At 40.4% G+C, this 24999-nt stretch overlaps 1 protein-coding gene across 4 annotated transcripts in view; it reads left to right on the forward strand.

Annotated features, from left to right (window-relative positions):
• Nucleotides 1–24999, forward strand: part of LOC148862331 (ADP-ribosylation factor GTPase-activating protein AGD3-like) — a 117537-nt gene that overhangs the window by 27615 nt on the left and 64923 nt on the right. For 2 of the 4 annotated variants that reach the window (XM_088978522.1, XM_088978523.1), the window contains exons 2-4: nucleotides 3833–3909; nucleotides 16919–17019; nucleotides 18196–18266. In XM_088978522.1, the coding sequence (XP_088834648.1) occupies nucleotides 3833–3909; nucleotides 16919–17019; nucleotides 18196–18266 (249 nt within the window). Of the gene's footprint in view, nucleotides 1–3832; nucleotides 3910–16918; nucleotides 17020–18195; nucleotides 18273–24999 lie in introns of all 4 variants that reach the window. The other 2 variants (XM_088978521.1, XM_088978525.1) reach the window with 1 other exon arrangement.

Below are 24999 nucleotides of genomic sequence, written 5' to 3' on the forward strand. Positions count from 1 at the left end.
CGGTTCAGGTTTGGAAGAGATTGGGAAGCTCTGGTAGGAGCGACTGCATCTTCTCTCTTCCTCCCTAATAGTCGGACGGAGTAAAACCCTAGTTTTCAAGCATCTGTATTTTGGTTTGCCTTCAAGTAAGTTTATATAGACCAAATTTCTGGTTCTTTGTTCAAGCAAGTACCAGTTTTCGACCTTGGCTCGCTAGATTCCGTTTTTACTGGTGTGACCACAATCAATCTAGATGGGACAAATTATCTTGCTTGGGCTTAGTCTATAAGAATTTATGTTTGTAGTAGACGAAAACTCGGGTATCTCACAGGTAGTAAAGTGAAACCTGAAGAGACAGACCCTGAATTTGAGAAATGGATGTAGGAGAACCATACAGTCATTGGATGGTTGGTTAACTCTATGCAACCTCATATAAGTCAGCATTATCTCTGGATGTCTTCGGCTAAGGAGATATGGGACAATGTTACTAAGACCTATTCACAGAAGTTGAAAAGTGACGTGAAGAACTTAAGACAAGGGGAGAAGAGTGTAGCAATCTACTATTCTATATTGAAATCCCTATGGCAAGAAATTGATGTTATGGAGACAATTGTATGGGAGAGTAAGAATGATGCTTCAATGTATAGGAAGCTGGTGGAGAGAAATAGGGTGTTTGAATTTCTTAGTGGACTTAACCCTGAGTTTGACATCATTAGGCAAAATATCTTGGCCAAAGATGAGGTTACTCTTTCCCAGGCATACGCTTTGATAAGCAGTGAGGAGAGTAAGCGGCGGGTTCAGTTACAGAGTCCACCTAAAGAATACTTTGCACATGCTGGAATAAAGCCAAAGGGTCCTACTGAGAAAAAGGAACAAATATGTGAATATTGCAAGAAACTGAGGCATACAAAGGACACTTGCTGGAAGCTTCATCCTGATAGGTTTAAGAATAACAACAGTTCTAAGAAGGGCAGTCAGGTAGGAAAGCCTAAGACAACTAATGTTGCTATAGTACCCGAAGGAGGAAATAAGGAGAGTGAAGAAAAATCAACCATTGAGCAGTTGGCAGCAATGAAAGCGGATTTTGAAAAGTATGGGAGGCTGCTAAATCACTTGGAAGCTACTGTTTCTTCATCTCATTCTTCCAGCAACACATCATCATCATTTACATTTGCTCACTTAGGTATTCGTGCTTCTGCAAATCATGCTTTAGTTTCAGGTAATCATAAAATCCCTTGGATTATTAATTCCGATACATCAGACCATATGACCAAGCTGTCTAATCTCTTTTGCTCATACCACCTTCTCTCTGGTAAAGAGAAAATATCCCTTGTTGATGGGTCTCTTGCTCCCATTTTTGGTAAAGGGGATATAAAGACCTCTGACACCCTTTATTTATCCTCTGTCCTTCATGTCCCTAAACTTAATACAAACCTTTTATCTGTTAGCAGCTTAACTAAATCCATGAATTGTAGCATAACCTTTTTTCCTATTCATTGTGTTTTTAAGGACCTCCAATCTCAGGGGATGATTGGAAATGGACATGAGGCGAATGGAATATACTTGCTGGACACACCAGATAGAGCTTTTGGACCACCTCATGGAGTTGCCTTAGAGTCAGTCTTGTCAGTCTATTGGCAAACCGAAAGTTTTCAGATATGTTTAAGGGAGTGTCTTTATCGAGTCTTCATTGTGAGTCGTGTGAACTGGCAAAGCATTGTAGACATTCTTATTCAGTAAGCAATAAAAGATTTATTTATCCTTTTCATATTGTTCACTCTGATTTGTGGGGGCCATATCATTTGCCAACTATGGGGGGTTACAGGTACTTTATCCTTTTTATTGATGACTACTCTCATTACACTTGGATTTATCTCATGAAATCCAGGGATGAAGTACCAGCTATTGTGCAAAATTTTCATGAACTCATCCTCACCCAGTTTAACACTCGAATCAAAATATTCCGTTCTGATAATGCTAATGAGTATTTTGAGAAAACCCTCTCTGCCTATCTTGAAAATTTTTGGGTTATTCTTCAAAGTTCTTGTTCCTACACTCCACAACAGAACGGAGTGGCAGAAAGGAAGAACCGACATGTGGTTGAAGTTAGCAGATCCCTCTTGTTTGCATCCCATGTTCCTATTAAATTTTGGGGAGATGGTGTTCTTACTGCTACCTTTTTGATCAACCGAATGCCCTCCCGTTTTCTTAACTTCAAAACCCCCTTTAGCCTTCTCTTCCCGGATGAGGATATTTTCTCTTCCTCTTCGTGTTTTTGGGTGCACTTTCTATGTGCATGTTCACAGCCATCAAAGGCACAAATTTGAACCTAAGGCTCGTAAATGTGTTTTTCTGGGATATGCCTCCACATAGAAGGGATATTGCTGTTTTGATCCAGTTATTGGCACCCGCTTTGCATCTCGGGATGTCACATTTGCTGAGTTGACTCATTTCTTAAGTATTTCTCCTGAGGGGGAGAAATCTGAAGAACCCTTTGCTATGTCTCTAGCTGTTCCTCTTCCCATTCCTCTCGAGTCCTCTCATGAGGTGTCCACTTCTCCCACTGGACCTACCTCCAATATTTCTGTTCCTCCTCCTCCTTCACCTCATTCTCCTATAATTCCTCTTCATCCTGTTTTTCAAAGGTGGTGCTAAAGGCACATATTCAGACATGGGCAAGTTGTTTCCACTCCTACAGAAGAGCTCTTTCTCCTTCCATCATTATTGAGGTAACAGGTCAGCCTTCCTTAAGACATCCGGCTTTACTCAGTGAAGGAGGGATGATGTTACATTTTGATGGAGGTGCTGCAGGCAATCCAGGGTTAGCTGGAATTGGAGGTATCTTAAGGGATGAAAGAGGTAACATTTTCTGGGTTTACAGTGGACCATTGGTTTCACTGACTCAACTAAGGCTGAAGTGTTGTTTGCTCTCACTGGAATCAGAATAGCTAAAAGTCTGGGTATTCAGAACCTTTCCATCGCAGGGGACTCAGCAAATACCATCAAATGGTTAAGGGACAAGGAAGGGGGTCCTTGGAGGTTAAGCCATTATTTGGCAGAAGTAAGGGATTCCCTAGACAGTTGAAATGCAAACCAGTTTTGGATCCTGAGGGAACTTAATCCTATTGCAAATGGCTTAGCTAAATTGGGTGCTTGCTTAGAAAATCTATAGTGATAGGATTCCTCCTTTGTAATCTTTGGGGTCCTCCCCTGCTTTGTACATCCTCTCATGTACTCCTTTTTATTTTAATGAATTTTGGTAAACTTTTCTAAAAAAAATCCCCTTATGTACAACCTTTTTTTTCTGCAATGAAGGTTAACCTTTTCTCAAAAGAAAAAAGAAGAGTTTCACCGGAATTTTGGATTCATTACAAAGTCCTTCCAAAACCTTGGATTTCCCCCCATTTTGACCCATGTCAAAATGTGATGTGAAACTGAGATTTAAATCCTCTGCATGAGCAGACTTCGGGCCACTGCAGTCTGCATAAGTGCAGAGTGCAGACGCAGCAAGACTTGTTACCTTGCCATCTTTTGTCTCATAATGTGTTTTGTCATTTGCCCTGCTGTATCATCACATAACAATTGCATTGAGAAATATCTTCTTTTTTGGGCCATATGAAGGCTTAATTTGCTTTAAAAAAGACAAGGTGGTCAAATAAAAAATCAATGTTGGATTTGATAAGCACTTCTTTACTTTTTGGTGAGGTGTATTTGTATTGTAGGAATTGTCAAAATTGCATTTATTGTGATATATCTGCCCACTTCTGTGACTATGATAATTCCCCATCCCCCTTTTGGATTTATGAGTTTTAAGTAGCATTAGTTTACCGATTTATCTTCTTTGATGAAACAGATTCAATGCCTGGAGGAAAATGCCGAATCATTAAGAGAGAGAAGCTTGAAGTTTTGTAAAGGATGTCGAAAGTACACGTATGTTTTCCTTATATTTCATTTATATTCTTATTATTCTGGAGTGTGTGTTTCATCAAGAAGTTTAATAAAAAAGTGCCTGTTTCTTCTTTTTCTTCCTGAAAATCAGTGCCTAGTGTTCTCTTGTTGCTTTTGGTGGGGACTGTTGATTTCTCTTTTCCTGGGATATTTTTTATGTTCAATTGATGAGTGTGTCATGAGTTGGTTTGACCTCTATTTGATGTGGATATAGTGTGGTATTCTTGGCAAGTTATCTCCTGATGGAGGCCTCTACTCCTTTCTGTGTGTGTACTTGCCTATATTCAATTGGTTCTAGGTTGGCATTTTAGGTTGTATTTCGATTTCTTTCTTTATTTCTCTGCTCTGGGCACCCCCTGCCTCTGATGTGTTGGATGCTTCTGGTTTTCTTGTTGCCCCTGATTTTGAGTTTTTTCTTTCTCTATTTCTGTTATACTTCCTTGTAATCTTCTTTTGTTCTTTGAAAATTTATATACTAGATCATGGTTATCCGGTATAACAGGGATAGCAAAAGGGTAGAGTTACAGAATCTAATGACAGTACAGATGAAGTTCCGATTAGAAAGTTGTGGGTGGATTTAGGTCATTGTATGGGGGTTATCAGGGTTATGATGCAGGTTCTGTTCTGATGTTTTGAAAGTGAGATATGGAGAATTTATAGTGGAGAGTATTGATGGATAACATATTAAATTTTATTGAGCATTTGAGTGTAAGAAAAGAAAGGCTATATACAAAACAATGCCGAGTACTCCAACACAGGCCATGTATGCTGCCTGAACCACATAAAAACTTTCTTAATGGTTTATAGTTACATTAACACGTCTATTTGTATCTAAAAGAGCTGCTGTCTGTTCACCCCCTGCATTGCTAAAGTGTCTGCCGTGTTGTTGGCTGCTCTAGGCACCCTCTGAAATCCCTTGATAATGTCCTTCCACAAGCTTTTTACTTCCCTCGTAATTATTCTAAACTTCCATGTACACAGGCTATTGTTCCTGCCAGCCCAGTATTACTTTAGAATCACCTTGAACAATCAAATTGCCAAACCCAAGGGATCTTGCCAGTCTAACTACCCTTTGCTTCTGCCCTTGTTGAATTATCATGGCCTGTAGGGTCTTAGGATAAGGCTAGGGTGGACCCTCTTTCATCTTTGGAAATGCCTCCTATGCTAGTACACTACACCCATCAAAATTAATCTTTATGAAATTTGGCTATGGTGGTGTCTATGGAGGGCAGACGAACAAGGATGGTGATTTTGTAGCATTGTCGGTCGGTGGAAGTGCAAGGAAAGGGAATGGAATCTTCGGACGGACACCCAAGCTTCCCGATTTACATAGGTGAGGACCCTATTCCCTGGATCTATTGAGCTGAGAAGTTTTTTAAATACCATGAAACATTGGCCAACCAAAGGGTCTCAATAGCTTCCATCCATTTGGATGGGGAGGCGATCATGTGGTATCAATGGTACTGTAAAACTCATGCCCAAATCACTTGGCTTGGCTTCATATAGGCCTTGGGTGTGAGGTTTGGCCCCTCTGGTTATGAGGACTTGAATGAGTCCCTATCACGAGTGGAACAAATAGGGACCATTTGGGAATACCAAGTTGAGTTTGAAAAATTGTCTACCTAGGTGAATGGATGGCTAGAGAAGGTTCTCATTGGGTGCTTCATAGGAGGCTTGAGAGAAGATATCAGGATGGAGGTGAAGGTCCTGCTTCCCCACTCATTGACTATCACCATTGGCCTCACTAAGCTCTAAGAGGAGCATCTCATTTAACTAAATAAGATAAGCTAACCCAATGGGCCACTGGGCCCAATACTCAACACACCACCCCGTAGACCGGACCCTGTGGTAACCAAATCTGTTGGGCCTAATGAGCCTCCCACTCTGCCTTATAAGAGGTTAACCTGGATGGAAATGCAAGCAAGGCATGAAAAAGGCCTTTGTTATAATTGTGACAAGTAATTCGTCCCGGGCCACCAATGCATGGCCCAACACATTTATTTACTTGAAGTAGATGACATGGACGAGGAACCAACAGAGCTGGTTGACATTTGGGCAAATGACCCACCTACCCAAGTCCAAGGGGCAGAATACTTTTCCATATCACTCTAAGACTTAGCTGGAATTGGCTCCCCACAAACCATGCAGTATAGTTCTCAAGGCACCATGGTGAGGCTAGGCGACAAGGGGGTGCCTTGTCACCTAGTCGCCTAGGCGATGGATTTTTCTATGTAGAAAACATAGATCCTAGGGTAGTTCCCGAGGTACCATAACCATATTTCCATAATAATTATTCATAATTTTCCTAAGAAAAGTATAGAGTTCATGTTAAAGTATAGAAAATCAGCATATTAATGAGAAGGAAAAGAAAAATAAAAAAATATAGGGGCTGAACCCTTATTTTTGTTATAGTAGTAGTAGTAAATAAGTTCTTCCTTATTGTTCAGGTTTTAAAGTCTTTGAGGATTCAATACAGCATTTGGCAATGTTTGTATTGATTAAACCCTAGCAAACAAGAAAATAATAAAAAAAAATTAGTATATAAACACAAAATGAATATTTTAGTTTAATAGTGCCTATTTTATAATTATAATGTCAAAAAATAAGGAATAAACAAGTATTTTATAATACATAGTACAAAACTGCTTGGTGATTTGGCAAGGCGAGCCGCAAAGGGCGCCTTGTCGCCTAGGCATCGCCTTGACAACTATGCCATGCAGGTCATGGACCTATTGAAGGGTGTTGGATATCTGTCCTAATTGACAGTGTAAGTTCCCTTAACTTCGTCATAACCCTACTTGCCAAACAATTTGGCCTGGATATTCAGCTAATCAGTCCTTTCAATGTTAATGTAGCCAATGGGGCCGTCTGCAGTGTGAAAAGTATTTGTAAATTGGTGGGACTAAAGCTCCAGGGGCATCCCTTTGTGGTAGACTTGTATCCACTGGAGTTTGCTAGGGCCAATGTAGTGTTGGGGGAACAATGGCTGCAACAACTCGGTCCAGTACTTTGCGATCGGAAGAAACTCACCATGGACTTCAATATAGGAGGACACAGGGGCAGAATTGTTGGGCTCAATATCCAAGACATTGTAGAGCACTCTCTTAAGTCCATGGCCAAGGCTAGTAGCTATATGGGAAGCCCGACCTTCATGTACCTGTGCCTCATGACTAGTGGGCTCAACTTGACTTCACTACTGGGGACTGCCATGAATAGCCATGACCAGGCCCAACTAGATGGTCTTTTACAAACCTACTCAAATATATTTCAAGAGCCCACCTCCTTACCTCCATCCTGAGTCCATGACCATCGAATTGAAATGTTACCTGGGGCCCCTCCAACCAACATTATGTCCTACAGGAACCCATATTTCCAAAGGGGGGAAATTGAAAAATGGTCTAGGAATTGCTAAAGAGGGGATTCATCCAACCCAACAGCAGTGCCTACTCTTCCCCAGTTTTATTAGTAAAAAAAGGACAGTTCATGGAGGTTTTGCATTGACTATTGGGCCCTGAACTGAATCACTGTTAAGGATCGGTTCCCAATCCCACTAATTGAAGAGCTATTCGATGAATTAGGTCAGGCCTGCTTTTTCTCGAAGCTGGACCTGCAATCTGGGTACCACCAGATGTTCATTAGACAGACATTCACAAGATTGCTTTCAGGGTTGCAGACGGGTAGTATGATGACATCTTAGTTTACAGCCTGGATTGGACTTCTCACATGGAGCATCAGTGCAAAACATTAGATATCCTATGTCAGCACCAATTATTTGCCAAGATGCAGAAGTGTTCTTTTGGGCAAACCCAGGTCCAATATTTGGGCCACATCATTTCAGGTAGGACGGTTCAGACTGACCCAGAGAAGGTGGAGTGTGTGATGAAGTGGGCTTGGCCCAAAAGCCAGGACTTGCATCATTTCCTGGGCTTAACTGGTTATTACCAGTGTTTTATTAAAGGTTATGGGGAACTGGCAGCACCCTTGACCAGGCTACTTAAGAAGAATTCTTTTGAATGGGATGTTCAAGCCAAACAAGCTTTCCAGGCTGTTTCGTCTCCACCCACATTAGCCTTACTGGATTTCTCTAAGGAATTCATTGTCGAAACTGATGCTTCAGGCCACGACTTTGGGGCTGTTCTTATGAAACAGGGTCAATTCTTACCTTCTTTAGCAAGGCCCTTTCTTCTCAAGCACAGTTGAAGTCCACCTATGAGAAAGAACTGATGGTCGTTGTGTTAGCAAGTACACAAATGTTGTGCATACTTGCTGGGCAGCACTTTCACAGTCTGGACAGATCATCGAAGGATCAAACACTTACTTGAACAGCGGGTTTGGGGCCCCAAGCAGCAACAGTGGGCCTCTAAAATACTTGGGTATGATTTCAAAATTGAGCACAAGCTGAGCCCGTCTAATGCAGCAGTGGACACACTATCGCGAGAAGAAAAATTCTTCTCCTTGGGGGTCTCCAGCATGCTGTGTCCACTGCTAGAGAACCTCAATTTCGAAGCCGAACAAGACCCAAAATTGATCCACATTAGAGATCAGTGGGCAGTGGACCCAGGACAATATTCTGGATACTGTAGTGGGTACCTCTCTGTTTTATAAGGGGCAGTTGGTCATATCCAGAAGATCGGGCTATCACTTGGAATTGCTCAAGCTTTTCCATGACTCAACTCTGGGGGACCACTCTGGGATATTACATACTTACAAGCATCTCACCCAACATTACTACTGGAAGGGTATGAAGAGGAATGATATATGAGCACATAGCACGTTGCCAAGTCTGTCCGCAAAAGAAGTACAACACCTAAAAACCTGTCGGGCTCTTACAACCCCTACCAATCCTAGAGAAAGTGTGGGATGATGTTTCTATGGACTTCATATCAAGACTACCCAAATCAGCTGGGAAATCAGTGGTGTTGGTTGTAGTTGATTGATTAAATAAATATGCACACTTCATAGCTTTACCACACCCCTACAATGCATCTGTGGTTGCCAAAGATTATGTTCAAGAAGTTGCCAAGCTCCATGGTTCCCCAAGTGACCATACTAACAGACCGGGACCCCTTGTTTATGAGCCGATTCTGGGAAGTTTATTTCCAAACTCTTGGAGTTAAGTTGTTGCACACCACTAGTTCATAGAGGCCTTTCAGCCACTGTCACGGGCAACCAGTGGGGCCATTGTTTCCCCTGGGCCGAGTATTGGTACTATAGATCGACAAAAATAAAAGAGAAAAGAAGGAGAAGAGAAGGAAGAGGGAGGGAAGAGAGAAGAAGGAAATGTTCTGTATTATATGTAAGGCTGGTGCTGCCCTAAGTTAATATTTATACTTAGGGTGACAACTTATAACAAATATCATGGAAAAAACCAAAAATGCCCTTACAGGGTCGCCACATGTTACAACACTCCCCCTCAAGTTGGAGCATATATGTCAATCATGCCCAACTTGTCACACAATTCATTATGTTGCAATTAGTGAAGACCCTTTGTCAGGACATCAACTAATTGTGACTTGGAGCTGATGTAAGGAGTACAAACTTCCCCCTTTTCAAGTTTTTCCCTTATGAAATGCTTATCAACTTCAATATGCTTGGTCCTGTCATGAAGAACTGGATTGGGCTGCAGTATTAATGGCAGCCTTCAGCAACTCCATGTGCCATGGCCCTATAATCAGCCTCAGCACTAGATCTTGCCACTACACTTTGTTTTTTGCTTCTCCAAGTGACCAAGTTTCCACCAACAAAAGTACAATTATCTGCTAGTTGATTTTCTATCATCAACTACTCCAGCCCAATCTGCATTTGTGTAGACTTCCACTTTCATATGACCATGTTTCTTGAAAAGTAATCTAGTTCCTGGATATTTCTTTAGATGTCTGAGTACTCTCTCTAAGTTGCCTCTAAATGGGAGGATGTTGGTGCATGCATAAATTGACTAAGAACACCAACAACATAGGCTATATCTGGCCGAGTCATTGATAGGTAGAGGAGTCTTCTTACCAACCTTTGAAACTTTTTGACATCTGTCGTTGGTTCTCTAGTACAATCACCAAGCCAATGGTTTTCCTCAATAGGGGAATCTACAGGCTTTGCTCCCAACTTTCCAGTGTCCTGCAAGAGATCTAGGACATACTTCCTTTGGGAAATGAAGATGCCCTTTTTTGAGCGGGCAACCTCAATACTAAGGAAATAACTTAGCTGTCCCAGATCCTTCACCTCAAACTACATAGCAAGGGATTCTTTAACCTTTTGAATCTTAGAGTACCAATTCCCAGTAATCACAATGCCATCAACGTTGACAATCAATACCACAACATTCTTCTAGTTTCTTTTAACAAATAGGGTATGGTTAGATTGGCTTTGCTTGAACCCAATTGGTTGAAGAGCCAAGTGAAATCTGCTGAACCAGGCTCTTGGGGATTGTTTCAAACCATATAAAGATTTTTTAAGTTTGCAAACTTTCCCTTTACACCCTTGTGCTATAAACCCAGGAGACTGAATCATGTAAACTTCTTCTTCCAGATCTCCTTTTAAGAATGCATTTTTGATGTCCAGTTAGTGGAGTTCCCAGTCAAAGTTAATAGGCAAGGATAGTATAATCCGAACAGTGTTCATTTTAGCAACTGGGGCAAATGTTTCTTCATAATCGACCCCATATACCTGTGTATACCTTTTTGCAACTAACCTGGCCTTATATCTCTCAACCGACCCATCTGCTCTGTGCTTTACTGTGAACACCCATTTGCACCCCATTGGCTCCTTGCCTTCAGGAAGATTCACCAACTCCCAGGTGTTGTTTTTGTGTAGAGCACCAATTTCTTCCTTCATTGACTCTGTCTTTCAGGTATAGATAAGGCCTTTGCAACACTTTTGGGAATGGAAACACAATCAATGGTAGTAAAAAAGGCATGAAATGAGGGGGCAATGTTTTCATAGGATAAGAACTGGGCAATAGGATGCTTAGTAGTACATGATCTAACTCCTTTCCTATGAGCAATTGGGACATCAAGATCGTTAGTAGATGGTGTTGGATGTATATTCTCGAGTTGCTCCACAGCCTTTGAATTCAGTTGTCCCTTACAGCAACTCAAGCAGGCACTGGATGGAGAGGAGTTAGGAATAAAGGGAAGAGGAATTTGAGGAGCTTGCTTCTCCCCCTTCACACTATTCTCCCCCTGAGGAGAGGCTTGGAAGAAGGATTCAGATTGAAAAAAGGACACATCCATCGATACAAGGTATTTATGAGTGACAGGATTGAAGCATTTGTATCCCTTTTGGGAAGAAGGATAACCCAAGAAAACACACAAAACAGATTTAGGATCCAATTTACGTCGGTTTGGAGATAGATCACGAACAAAACACATGTAGGGGAATAGAGAATAAAGGGGATTGAGGGAAAAGAAGTTGATGTGGAGCCTTGTATTGCAAGAAGTGTGATGGCATACGATTTTTAACATAAGCTGTGGCTGTCACAACATCAACCCAAAAACGTTTTGGAACATGTATGTGAAGCATCATACTGCGGGCAACTTCAAGAAGATGTCTGTTCTTCCTTTTGGCAATGCCATTCTATTGTGGTGTTCTAGCACACAAGCTTCTATGAAGGGATCCATGAGAGGAGAAAAATTCAGCTAGGTCATGATGGAAATATTCCTTCGCATTATCCGATTGGAAAATTTGGACTTCAACATGAAATTGAGTGAAAATCATGTAGTGGAAGTCTTGCACAATCTTGGATACTTCTTCTCTGGGATGCCTAGGATATATCCATGTGTATCTCGAATAATCATCAATGAAGCTGATAAAATACTTGTATCCACCCTCAGTAGGTATATTTACAGGGCCCTAAATATAAGAAAAAACATGGAAAATCTTTTATTATTTGATGGAAATTTGTTCTACAATGCTTACTCAACTAACATGTTTGATAATGTAAACTAGTGATAGACACAGACTTGAACAAGTCAGGGAACAAATGACCAAGGCGATTATGCCACAACCACAACTGACTTTTTGTAGACTGACTCGTAAGACTCACTAGATCTGATGCCGCAGGACCAGCTTTATTCTCCAAGATGTAGAGGCCGTCAACCATATCTCCTTTACCAATTGTCCTCCCCAAGCCTGGGACACGCAAGAATGAGGAAAAAAGGTTACAAAATAGTTTAAGGATTGAGTAATACTGCTTATTGATAACAAATTTATAGGAAGTTTGGGAACATGAAGGGTATGGGGTAAAACAAGACCATCAGGAAGGGATACAGATCCCTGACCAACAATAGTGGATAGAGACTGTTGGCAAGATATGATTTGCGGCAAATTAAGAAAGATATGATTTGCTGCAAATTTAGAAAGATTTGATTTGATTGATTACAGATTTGATTTGATTACAGATTTGAATAAATTTAGGAAAGATTAGATTTGAATGAAATTAGGAAAGTCATATCCTAGGATTAAGGGAAAGATTTAATCAATCCCTAATTGAGAGAGATTCTAGGAGTAATTGAGAGAGATCCTAGGAGTTTGTCTCTCTAATCTTTTCTTATTTAAGTTGTATGCTCAACATGTTTTATCAACACATTATCAATACAGAAGTATTTCTTCTTCTCTCCCTCTTCATTTCTTCTTCTCTTCCTCTTTATTTTTCCACAGAGACCCATCAACAAGTCTCACTTTATCCCTTCCAGAGAGAAGATTGTAGGTCTGAAATAAATTTTACTTACTAGTCATATGGTTCAATGCCCCTGAGTCAATGATCCAAGGTGACTCGGGAGCAGAGGTACACACATGAAATGTAGAAGCAGATGAGGTAGAGGGGGTAGGAACCGACCTATCCATCTGCCTGAGAGTCCTACCATACAGTTCCAAATGATTTCTGAAGAAGTTAATGATGTCTTCCTTGGGATCATAACCATTAGGATGCTCTTGGGAAAGTCCAATCGCCAAATTATTTGGTTGGTAATCTTGTGCAGCCTGATTTGTAGAAGTAAATTTCTTCTGAGGAGGTTTCTTTTAAGTTTCTTGGTTCTTGGTTGCCCACTTGAGCTTCCCCACTAACTCCCAACATGTTTCTCGAGTGTGTCTAGGCTTTTGACAGTGCGTGCGTCACAGTTTGTCCTTGTCCTCACTTTTCCTTGATTCTCCCTTTTTCATTCTATGTTACCCTCTCTTGCAACTAGGGCAACAAGTTGCTCCCCTCAGAATCATTCATTAGATTTTTCCTGCTCTCTTCATATATATATATATATATTTTGATGAATTCCTGCTCTCTTCATATTGGACTAGGGCATATACTTACTTAACTGAAGGAAGTTCCTTGCTTCCTAAAATCTGCACTCGGAGAGGCTCATAAGCAGGATTCAGCCCATGCAAGAATGCAAATACTCTTTGGTGGGAGACAAGTTTTTTGTATGCTTGTGCATCCTCATCATTCTTCCACTCAATAGTCTGATAATAGTCTAGCTCCTTCCAGACAGATGTAAGGGCTGAATAATATGTAGATAGGCTACGGTCCCCTTGCTTACAAGTAGATGATTCTGCTTGAAGCTGATCAATTTTGGCGAAGTGCCTCTGTTCAGAATAGGTTGCCTTGGCTTGTTCCCAAATTTCACAAGCTGTGTCAGCCCATATGAAAATTTTCTTTACATGAGGTAGCATGGAACCTAACAACCATGACATAACCATGCTGTTTTCTTGATCCCATCGATCATGTTCAGCAGTCCCGGACTTTGGTTCTTTTATTTTTCCACTTATGTAACCAGCCTTCCCCCTAGCTGTGATGTGCAGCTTGATGCCTTTGGACCATTCCAGATAATTTAGGCCATCAAAGGGGGTAATAGACATAGAGAAATTCATGCTGTCCATTCCCCCATTTAGGTTTCCTTGATGGGAAGTAATGCTAGAGGTTGCTGAATCCTGAGTAATTCATGCTGTCCATTCCCCCGTTTAGGTTTCCTTGATGGGAAGTAATGCTAGAGGTTGCTGAATCCTGAGTAGCCATTTTTTCTCACACTTAACTGCTGATTTTTTTTTTTTTTTTTCAAAAAGAAATCTGAGATATAAGGTTTGTACTTCTGTAGTTTGACAAAAGGCTCCAAATAGCTTTAGCCAGACTGTAGGTCAATAAACCTCAGCCGAATCACTTCAGCTTATAAGAGAAGGAGACAACCAGCCCCTACAACCTCAAAACTGTGACATTCACAGTGGTCATACACTTAGATATGAATGTAACAGTACATACCTGGCTTCCACGACCTACAGTTCATAGAAAACCCTTAGGAGAAAACTCCTTACTGCATTCGGTTGCCACCGCAGATCTAAAAAAGCACTTTACTGCATTTATCTGCCACCACGGACTTATTCTTGGTACAGCGACCAAGAGAGAAGAGAGAAAGAAACAAGGGCTGAAGGTTGCACCCAGAAGAAGAACACAATGAGGTCTTCGTGTCCTCTTTCAATCAAAAAAAATCTCAAATGAAGAACACGATCTGAGAAGGTTGCGCCCAGATCAGATCAGCGCTCTAATACCATGTAGGTCGACAGAAATAAAAGAGAAAAGAAGGAGAAGAAAAGGAAGAGAGAGGGAAGAGAGAAGAAGAAAATGTTCTGTATTATCTGTATGGCTGGTGGCACCCTAAGTTAATATTTGTACTTAGGGTGACAGCTTATAACAAATATCATGGTAAAAACCAAGAATGCCCTTACAGGGACACCACATGTTAAAACAGGTACTATACTTCATTTCACACCTCAGTCGGCACTACTCCATTCAAGATCCTATACAGCAGGGACCCACGACAAATATTACCTTATGAAAAGGGATCAGTGACAGTGGCCGTAATTGATGCCCATTTGACAGCTCGAGATGAAATTTTAAAGTCACTTAAGTGCCACTTGCAGTGATCACAACAGAGAATGAAATCCTCATATGACAGGAAGCATAGGGATCTTGAATTCTTGGTGGGAGACCAGGTTTACCTCAAGTTGCAGCCTTATAGACAGGTATCCATAGCAAGGAGGGCTCACCAGAAGCTAGCACCAAGATTTTTTTTTGGCCCATTCAAGGTGATTGAAAAGGTGGGCTCTGTGGCTTACAGGCTGGATCTTCCTTCTTCCTCCAAGCTACACCCCATATTTCGTGTATCTCTCCTCAAGACATACATTGGACTCCCCATTAACAGTCACACCAACACTCCCTGAGCTATTGGAAGAAGCTGAACTTCTTACTGAACCTCATCTCATTACTGAGTTCCACTGGATTAGACAGGGACGGAAGGTGATACGACAGGCATTAGTACTTTGTAAGAAGCTGAACTTCTTACTGAACCTCTTTCCACGTCTTAACCTTGACATCAAGGTTGATCATAAGGGGGATGGAGCTGTTATGAATGCAGATTTGAGCAAGACAGGCCCAGATTGCAAGCCCAGCACAGCCAGATCAAGTTGAAGCCTACAAACCCCCAATCAAGTATGTATATACTAGGAAAGCCATGTCACCCAGCAGTTAGTTACAGAGTATATGCGCTTGCAGGCACGAGAAACCGAATGTAAGGAAGAGTATAAATAAACTGTTGATGGAGATATGAGCATGGAAAGTTTACCCTAATTTTCTCCTCCCTTCCCTTTATCTTTTCTTCCCTTCTCTACTGTATAGCTTCCTGTAGTAAATTCTGAACCAGAGGATTAAGAGATCTTACCACACACCAATTGACCCACTAAAGGCCCATATCAGATCACCATTAGCTCTCAAATTCTGATTCCCAATACCAGCCTCATCCCTACGATTTCTTTGGCTTCAACTGCTGCCATCAAATTGGAAAATAAACTGTGTGGGAAGCCTGAGAAGTAATCTTTTTGTGTGGTCAGGAGTGAAACTGGGGGATTGCAGCACCTCTAAAGAGTTTGTTGCCAGCATCCAGGAGGAAACTAGAGTGTAATTCTTCCTTTAAAGCCTTCTAGATTTGTACTTTTGTCTTCAAAAACTTTCTTAGTACGTTCCTCCCAAATGCACCACATTGTAGCAAGACAAACATCCTTCCCAAGCACAACACCCCTTTCACCGAGTCTACTGGCCATTGATTAAGAAAGTCAGTAACTGAATTGGGGGGGAGGGGGGCAAAGGAAGCTTGTGAAGTTTGTTCTGAATCTCCTTCTTTTCCAAAAGTCAACATGGTTAGATTGATTTGTAAGGTAGTCTATAGATGTCAGAGGTTGTTTCTCCACCATCATAATGACCCCATTAGGTTACTTAGTTGCAAATTTGCAATTGTTCGAACATATATACATGAATGTCAATTTGGTAGAAACCTAAGAATTCTGTTGTTTGTTGAATTGTGTTAGATTTTCCATGCAATTGGATTGAATTGATCAAATCCAGTTAAAGCATAGATTTTTTTATCCTACTATAGTTACGTATTTTCTTATTTATCTCAACAAATTGAGCAAAATTCTTGAATAAAGTGATTCTTATAAACTTATTATTTATTTCTTTATAAAGCTTATAAACCAAAGAAATAAATCTTCCCATGGTGAGCACAGGGTCATTTGCTAGTATACCATTTATTTTACTATAATCTAATTATGTATTTTTTATTTAATTAAAAAAATCGAGTAAACAGACATAATTTACACATATGGAAAAGTATTTGGGCCATTTTTTCCATGAGTAAAGGGTGGATTATAATTAATTCGTGGATTCCTTTTGGGTTCCAAATTAATCTGCCACGTGGGAGGTTTCTGGGTTATGCAGGGAAGCTCACTAAATGACTTAACTTGCAAACCTGCTCCCTATTTATAAAACTTGTAAACTAAAGAAACAACTCTCCCTGCTTTGGCATGTTATAATGGTTATCTATTGAAATTTCACTAGATTAATATAAATAGTACAAAACAATACACATTCCTTGTGACTCCATTCATTGAAGTTAGTCTATTTTCTTTTAGGCACTTTTATTGTGAGGATTTTCACTGGCATTTTGTTTTTAACATGCAGAGAAGGGCTTGGAGAAGCATATGATGGAGATATCGCTTTTGCTAGTGCCCTTGAAACATTTGGAGGAGGGCATAATGATCCTATTAGTGTGGCTTTTGGAGGTTAGCATCATTCTTGTAACTTGTGTCTATGGAATTGCCTTCATTAGAGGGAGTTTGTCAACTCCTTGTGTGCTTGAATGTTTGCCTACCCTTGTAACTGTTGCTTAAGTGCTTAAGTGCTTACTGTTCTTCATAGAAGAATATCTCAATAAATCAATCCCATAAATGTACACCACAACCTGCCCTTATAAAATGATGCTCCCAATATAATGCTGTTCCGTCCATTCTAGATCTGGTTAAACACTTAAACCATCAGCCAAATTGTTTTCTGGTCTCATGATCCAGATGAATAAGATTAAGGCTGATAAGGGACCAGGCATTAATCTGATCTGATTCCATTAAGAACCCAATCCATTATATTGGAGATCAGCCTCAACCGAAATTAATCAAAGTAGTATGCCTCATTGATTCATTCTACTTTCCTTCATCACATCACCAATTTTGGTTACTCATATGTCATCCCTTAAACTTTCCCACTTTTTCTGAATGTGCTGTTTCTTGATTGCAGCACTCTGTTCCATATATATTTGCTGTTTTTATAGCTGTCGTAGAATATTTTCCTTTTAGTATCAATTGTATGCACTGGTTACTAGGGCTGCAACTTGAGCAGTCCCAACCTGAGCCTGGCCAGATCCAACCTGGGCCCACCTGAACAAATACATACACGTACATACATGCATTTCATTTATATAAAAATATCGTTTTTCCAAATTATATATACATGCATATGCATAAATATGTATACCTTTGTAAATGAAATTTGCACATATTTCCAAGCAATTCTACTACCCACAAAACCACAAAGATGGCCATATAAAAATATATTCATAAATTCTTTCAAACCTGACCAACCTGCGCAAAGGCTGACTAAGGCAGCCTCACCCAGCCTAAGCCTGAGGTTTGAACCTTTAGAGTTGGGCCTGGGTTAAACTTCAACACAACTGAACCAACTCGAGTTGCATCCCTATCAATTACATGGCATTCTCTCCATGCTCTTCCCATTTTTGTTAAATCATAACATAATATATACTTGCCATTTTATCAAAGAATTTGTTGAAACTGTTTTACTTCTGAAATTGGATATGTTTTTGATTTGAAAAAGATATTTTTGGCCACTTGCTTTCATGGCATTATGCTTACTTTACCTTGAGGGTTGATAAATCTTATTTCTTTTAGGTCCTGTTATGACCAAATTTACAATTGCTTTGAGAGAAATTGGAACGTACAAAGAAGTCCTTCGGTCTCAGGTAAAGGTCTTTATCAAGAACTTGAATAATCTCCATAGAAAGTTAGATGTTGTGTAAAGTAAGTGATTGCTTTTCATAGCAAGTTGTCTCTGTTAACATCACTTTGCTAAAATTCAATTTAAATAATATGACATAAGTGTCATCTAAATTTCAATTGAAAAGCTATAGCGGGATTTCCTATGGGAAGGGGGTGGTTAAAAGAAGTGTCATCTAGTAGGCTGGAATCAGGTTTGCAGGACAAAGGAAGTTGGTGGATTGGGACTAGGTCATATCAATGAAAGGAACTTGGCCCTTCTTGGAAAATGGCTATGGAGGTATCCCTTAGAGATGGAAGCGTTGTGGACAAAAATCATCAAGAGAAAGTATGGGAGGCATGCCAATGGTTGGGATAGCAAGGTCCACTTGAACCGGGTCAAAGCCTCTAACCCTTGGAAAGGTATTGCTTCTATCTATGACCTCTTTTTTGGTTCTGTTAGATATCAGGTGAGGAATGGAAATGGAATCAAATTTTGGACTGTTATGTGGTGGGGAGAGGACACCCATGCTAATTCCTACCCTAGAATCTTTATCCTGTCCCAATCCAAAGAAGCCAGAGTAGTCTCTAGCCTTAACCCCTCACCCTCGGGAAACAACTTGGAATCTAAACCTCAGAAGGTCTTTAGGAGAAATAGAAATTGGTGATATAGCTAGTTTGCTAAACTCTCTTAATGAGGCTTACATCTCTCTTTCTACCCCTGACCGGAGAATCTGGAAACTTAATCCCACCGGCAAGTTCTCCACTAACTCCTTTTTCAAGGCTCTAGTGTCAGAAGATCAGGGGCCTCCCTTTCTGGCTTAGAAAGTTTGGAGATTACACATCCCCCCATTGAGTCTCCTTCGTGTGGGAAGCCTGTTTAAAGAGAATAAACACCTGCGAGTTGATTCAGAAAAAGTTTGAAGGCAGATTATGCATCTGCCCTCATGTCTGTCCTCTTTGCCTTGGCGGTGGGGAGACAACTGATCACATCCTTCTCCATTGCCTAGTCATTAGGAAGATTTGGTGCTTCTTCCTAAACCTAGTTGGTTACAGCTGGGTGTTCCCGGAGAGGGTTGTGGACATCTTGTGGCAATGGCAAGGCAGAGGGCTAGGAAAAAGAGGAAGATTTTACTGGAATACAGCGACCCATGCAGTCTTGTGGGGCATTTGGGAAGAAAGGAACAATAGAACTTTTGAAAATAAAACTGGAAATGTTTAAGATTTAACTTCCTACATCACATATCTCTGCAACCTTTGGGTAATCAATTCTGAAGGGTTCAAAGGTCTCTCCCTAAATGATCTCCAGAGCAACCTTCTAGAAATCCTACACTCCTCTCCAAGATCTGAGTGGACTATGAGACGGTCTATTAGAGAAGGAGGAGAAATGACTCTAAACTTTGATGGTAGCGCCCAAGGATCCATAGGTCAAGCAGAAATTGGATGTGTAGTCCGAGGGAAAAGGGGGGGAATATTTGTTGGGGTTACAGTAGTCTGATTGGGAGGGCAGATGCCACAAAGGCAGAGGTCCTGGCTACACTCACAAGAATTCGCCTTGCAAATACTATAGCTTGGTTACAGGAGAAGGGAGGGCCCTGGAGACTAGCCCACTTCTTAGATGAAGCCAGGGATATCTTAGGCTCTATAAATGTGAAGCTGATTTGGATTCCTAGGGAACAAAATTCTGTTGCTGATAACCTAGAAAAATCAGGGGTCTCTAGAGATTTCTTGTTTAGTGACAGTTGTTTGCCTTTGTAATCCTAGCAAGCCACTCTTGGCTTTAGTACATCTTTTCATGTACTTGTGTTTTTTCTTCTTCAATAAAAAGTTACTTTTGCTTCAAAAAAAAATGACATAAGTGATCTAGATGCAATCAATAAAATGAAGAGTGGTCTATATGCTTTTTTCCATTAATATTTCTTCACCAAGTCTATTTTTTTTATATAAAGGATTATATTGATAAAATGTAGTAAAAAAGAGAAACAAAAAGCTAGAGCCAAGGATACAATTACAACCCCAACTAAGGATTACATGTAATGTTCACCCAATGGTTGCAAAAGTTAGAAAAAGAAAGACCGTTTAATTCCTTCAAAATGGTGCCCATGAAAAAAATGTTTTTTCAATCTTTACAATCAGCCTTTGGGCCTTTTTCTGCTCCCTTGGAAGATACTTTTGTTTTTCTCCTTGCAGATGTGCCAACAAATAGCAAAGGGAGCGAAGTTCCATAGAGTTCCTTTTTTACTTGTTTTTTTTAATTGAAACCTCTAGTCAGCCAAGAGTGAATTAAACTCGCAAGGTTATCGGGAATGATCAATTTCCACCCAAATAACCAAGGTCCTCCGCTAGATTGTCCACCTCTTCTTCTCCCCAAAACCTTGCTTTGAGAAATTCCATCTTGAAGAAGAGATCTCTAGAGGGAGTCAGGGACTAATGCCACTTTTATTTCCTTGGTGCCAAAGAAGAAGGAACCAAAGACCCAAAGAATTATAGGCCAATAAGTTTGATTGGGAGCCTTTATAAAATTATCTCAAAGGTTCTATCTAAAAGACTAAAATTGGTCCTCTTACCCTCAGCAATCTCTCCATTTCAAGGAGCTTTTGTGGAAGGAAGACAATCTATTAATCAAATCTTGGTGGCCAATGAGAATGTTACAAAGAAAAGGAGGGGTGGTGAGAAGGGTCTAGTATGTAAGTTGGACCTAGAAAAGGCTTTGATTTAGTTGATTGGAATTTCTTACTAGAGATTCTATCTAGAATTGGATTTGGTGCAAGATGGAGATTGTGGATTAAAGGTTGTGTGATCTCAATGCAATATTCAATTCTTATTAATGAAGTTGCAAGAGGTTTCTTCCCTGCCAAGAGAGGGATTAGGCAGGGAGATCCTTTGTCCTTTTCTTGTCCACCTTTCGTGTCCCAGTTAGAATTGTAGCACAATTAGAGAATTGTATGAGGGATTTCTTGTGGGAGCTGGGGGAGGAGAAAAAAGATCTTTTAGTTAAAAGGGAACTAGTTTGCAAGCATAAGGAAAAAGTGGATTGGGATTAGGGAAACTATCTCTGAGAAACACTGCTCTACTAGGTAAATGATTGTGGAGATTTCCTTTTGAAAAAGATAGATTGTGGCACAAGGTCAATGAAAGTATTTGTGGGTTGGAAGAAAATGATTGGGATGCAAAGCTAGCTCCTCATGCAACCTCTACTTCTCTTTGGAAAGCCATTCACAAGGTATATCCAACCTTCTTCATTTCCATCTGCTTTGATGTGGGAACGGGTAATAAAATCTGTTTTTGGGAAAACCTTTGGATAGGGGAAACACCACTTCAAACACAATTTCCTGAACTTTTTGCCCTTTCTAACCTTGAAGGAGAAACTGTGTCTAGGTTGGGAACTTGATCTTCTCAAGGTCTAAATTGGGATTTAGGTTTCAGAAGGGGACTAAGGGAGAATGGATGTGAATCTCTTGTACACCTACTAGGACTCTTACATACTTTGTTTCTGGATGAAAATCTTGAAGACTCTAGAACTTGGTCACCTCTCTTGATGGTCTATTCAGTTGCTCTTCTATTTTCAGCATCCTAACTTGCCTACTTTTTAGGGGTAAACTTCCTGGTGAAGAGATTTGGTGTAATCCTTTTCTACTTAAAGTTAAAACCTTTTGTTGGGAAATTTTTTTGGATAAATTAATACTTGTGATATGAGTAGTCGTACAAGACTATAGATATTCTTTAGATTTTGAACAGAAAATAAAAGAAAGGAAGAAAAGAGGAGAAGAGAAGAAGAGAGATAGAGAGGGAGAACTCGTGGAAGGACTTTTGAGAGAAGAGAGTGGTTGTTGTGTTAAAACAGCCGCCCCACCCTTTGAATTTATATACATAGTTTCCTAATTGTAAAAGAACTTAATGCTTACATGGCAAGATAAGATAATTAAAAACTAATCCTAGATAAGATAGAATAAGATTAAAACTAATCCTACTAGGAAAGCTGATCCTAATCAATGACTTTATTAAATCTAAGTACAACTCAGGTTGTCACACGAGTACACTAATGTGGGGTCCACATTTTCCTACACTCCCCTCAAGTTGTAAATAGATGTTTGTCATTCCCAACTTGCATTTCTTCTTTTAACTTCTTTCTTGAAGCAGCCTTGGTGAGATGGTCTGCAAGCTGCATGTCGGAGGTGATGTAGGGGAGGCATACTTCTTGAGATGTAACCCTTTCTCTAATAAAATGTCGGTCCACTTCAATATGCTTAGTTCTATCATGCTATACTGGATTATGGGCTATATTAATGGCAGCCTGATTATCACAGTACAACATTAGGGGTTTCTCATTAACAATACCCAATTCCTCAAGTAATGATCCTAACCATAGAATCTCAGCCACACCATTTGCCATGGACCTATATTCAGATTCAGCACTGGAACGAGAGACAACATTTTGTTTCTTATTCTTCCAGGAGCAGATTACCTCCTACAAAGGCATAATATCCAGAGGTAGATCTTCCATCATTAACACACCCAGCCCATCAGCATCTGTGTAGACTCTTATCTTCATGTGGTCATTTTTCTTGAACAAAATGTCTATGCCTGGGGACTTCTTCAAATATGCTAATATCCTCTCAACCGCAAGGAGGTGAGTAGTTCTAGGAGAGTGCATATACCGACTTATTGCACTGACTTCATAACTGATGTCAGGTCGTGTGAATCAAAGATAGAGAAGTTTTCCAACTAATCGTTGGAACATAGCTTTATCTTCAAGAGGCTCTCCACCCTCTGCACTAATCTTGTGGTTCTGTTCAATAGGTGTGTCCACAAGCTTAACTCCCAACTTTCCTGTTTCTTCTCGCATATCAAGGACATACTTTCGTTGAGAGACAAAAATCCCATGCTTGGATCTAGCTACCTTAATGCCCAAGAAGTATCGTACTTCCCCTAGATCTTTCACCTCAAACTCTTGATGAAGTTGCTTAAGAGACTCAATTTCACTAGTATCACTCCCTGTTACTACAATACTGTCCACATACACAACAAGTGAAGTTACGGAAAAATCCACTTTCTTAATAAACAAGGTGTGGTCTGACTGGGCCTGTACATATCCGAACCTATCAAGGGCTCGTCTGAATCTGTCAAACCAAGATTTGGGGGACTGTTTTAGTCCATATAAAGCTTTGTTCAACCAACAAACCTTTTTTCCTGTCTCTGTACCATAAAATCCAGGAGGCTACTGCATATTGCAAGTCTCCATTGAGAAAGGCGTTTTTAACATCCATCTGATACAACGACCAAGAGTAACTAGCTGCAAGAGATAATAGGACTTTAATAGTGGTCATCTTTGCTACTGGTGCAAAAGTTTCTAAATAGTCAATATCATTTGTCTGAGTAAATCCTTTTGCAACTAACCGGGCCTTGTACCTTTCAACGGAACCATCAACATTATGTTTCACAGTGAATACCTATCTACGTCCAACCAGTTTCTTTCCTTTAGGCTGATCAACTATCTCCCAAGTATTGTTTTTGATGAGCGCATCCATTTCTACTTTTATTGCATCTTTCCATTCTGGTACTTCCAATGCTTTCTGTATTGTTTTGGAAGTGGGAATATCAGCAATGGATGCGAGAAAAGACTTATAGGAGGGAGACAAATGATCATAGGACAAGAACTGAGAAATGCTGTGAGCTGTGGATGTGGTGCAATGGCGCTTGCCCTTACGAACTGCATTGGGAAGGTCATGATCATCTAATGAAGGTGAAGGCTCCATGGTGGGATGTCTCTCATCTGTAGTATATGTGGTACCTGGATCTGGATTTGTAGAAGTAATAGGGGCTACTGTGGTACCGGGATCTGGATCTGCAGAGGGGATTGGGACTGGCCTGCACTGCTGATGTTCGAAATCAACCTGTCTCCATCGTCTGTGATAGATCTCACATCCCTGCACCTTTGACAACCCTCCCTATTACACCCTTCTTCACTTAATGAGATTGGTAAAGGAACTTCTGATGAGCTGCTCCTAGCCTCACTATTCTCCCCCTGAGGAGAAACCCTTGGATAATAGGGTTTATCCTCAAAGAAGGTGACATCCATTGAGACAAATCTTTTTCAAAAGTGGGTTCATAACGACAATATCCCTTTTGAGTTTGAGATAACCAAGGAAATTACATTTGGAGGTCTTAGGATCAAATTTGGAACGATGAGGGCCAAGGATTTGAACGAAGCAAGTGCACCCAAAGGTTTTGAGTGGAATGGTTAACAATTCTATATCAGGGTGTAAAAGGGTAAATGGAGGTTTCATATCAAGAACCCGTGAGGGAATCCGATTGATGAGATAAACTGCTGTAAGAACAGCATCCCCCCTAGAAATGTATAGGCACATTTGAGGTAAACATAATGCCTTTGGCTACCTCCAATACGTGTCTATTCTTTTTTTCAGCAACCCCATTCTGATGTGGTGTATGTGGGTTAGGTACTCTGATGGATAATCCCATGATCAAGCATGTAGGAGGCTAATGGGTTTGCAAAATATTCTTTTGCATTATTGGATCTAAAAATTTTAATTTTAACCCCAAATTGGGTTAAAATCATTTGATGAAAGATTTGGGTTAGTCCAAGAATCTCATCTCGAGAACGCATAAGGTAAACCCAAGAAAACCGAGTATAATCATCAACATATAACAAGAAATATCTGTACCCCCCATGGCTGTGGTATGATAGGGTCCCCAAACATC

The sequence above is a fragment of the Nelumbo lutea genome, chromosome 3 (genome assembly GCF_056320005.1).
Source record: "Nelumbo lutea isolate HS-2025 chromosome 3, American lotus-T2T, whole genome shotgun sequence".
Lineage (NCBI taxonomy): Eukaryota > Viridiplantae > Streptophyta > Magnoliopsida > Proteales > Nelumbonaceae > Nelumbo > Nelumbo lutea.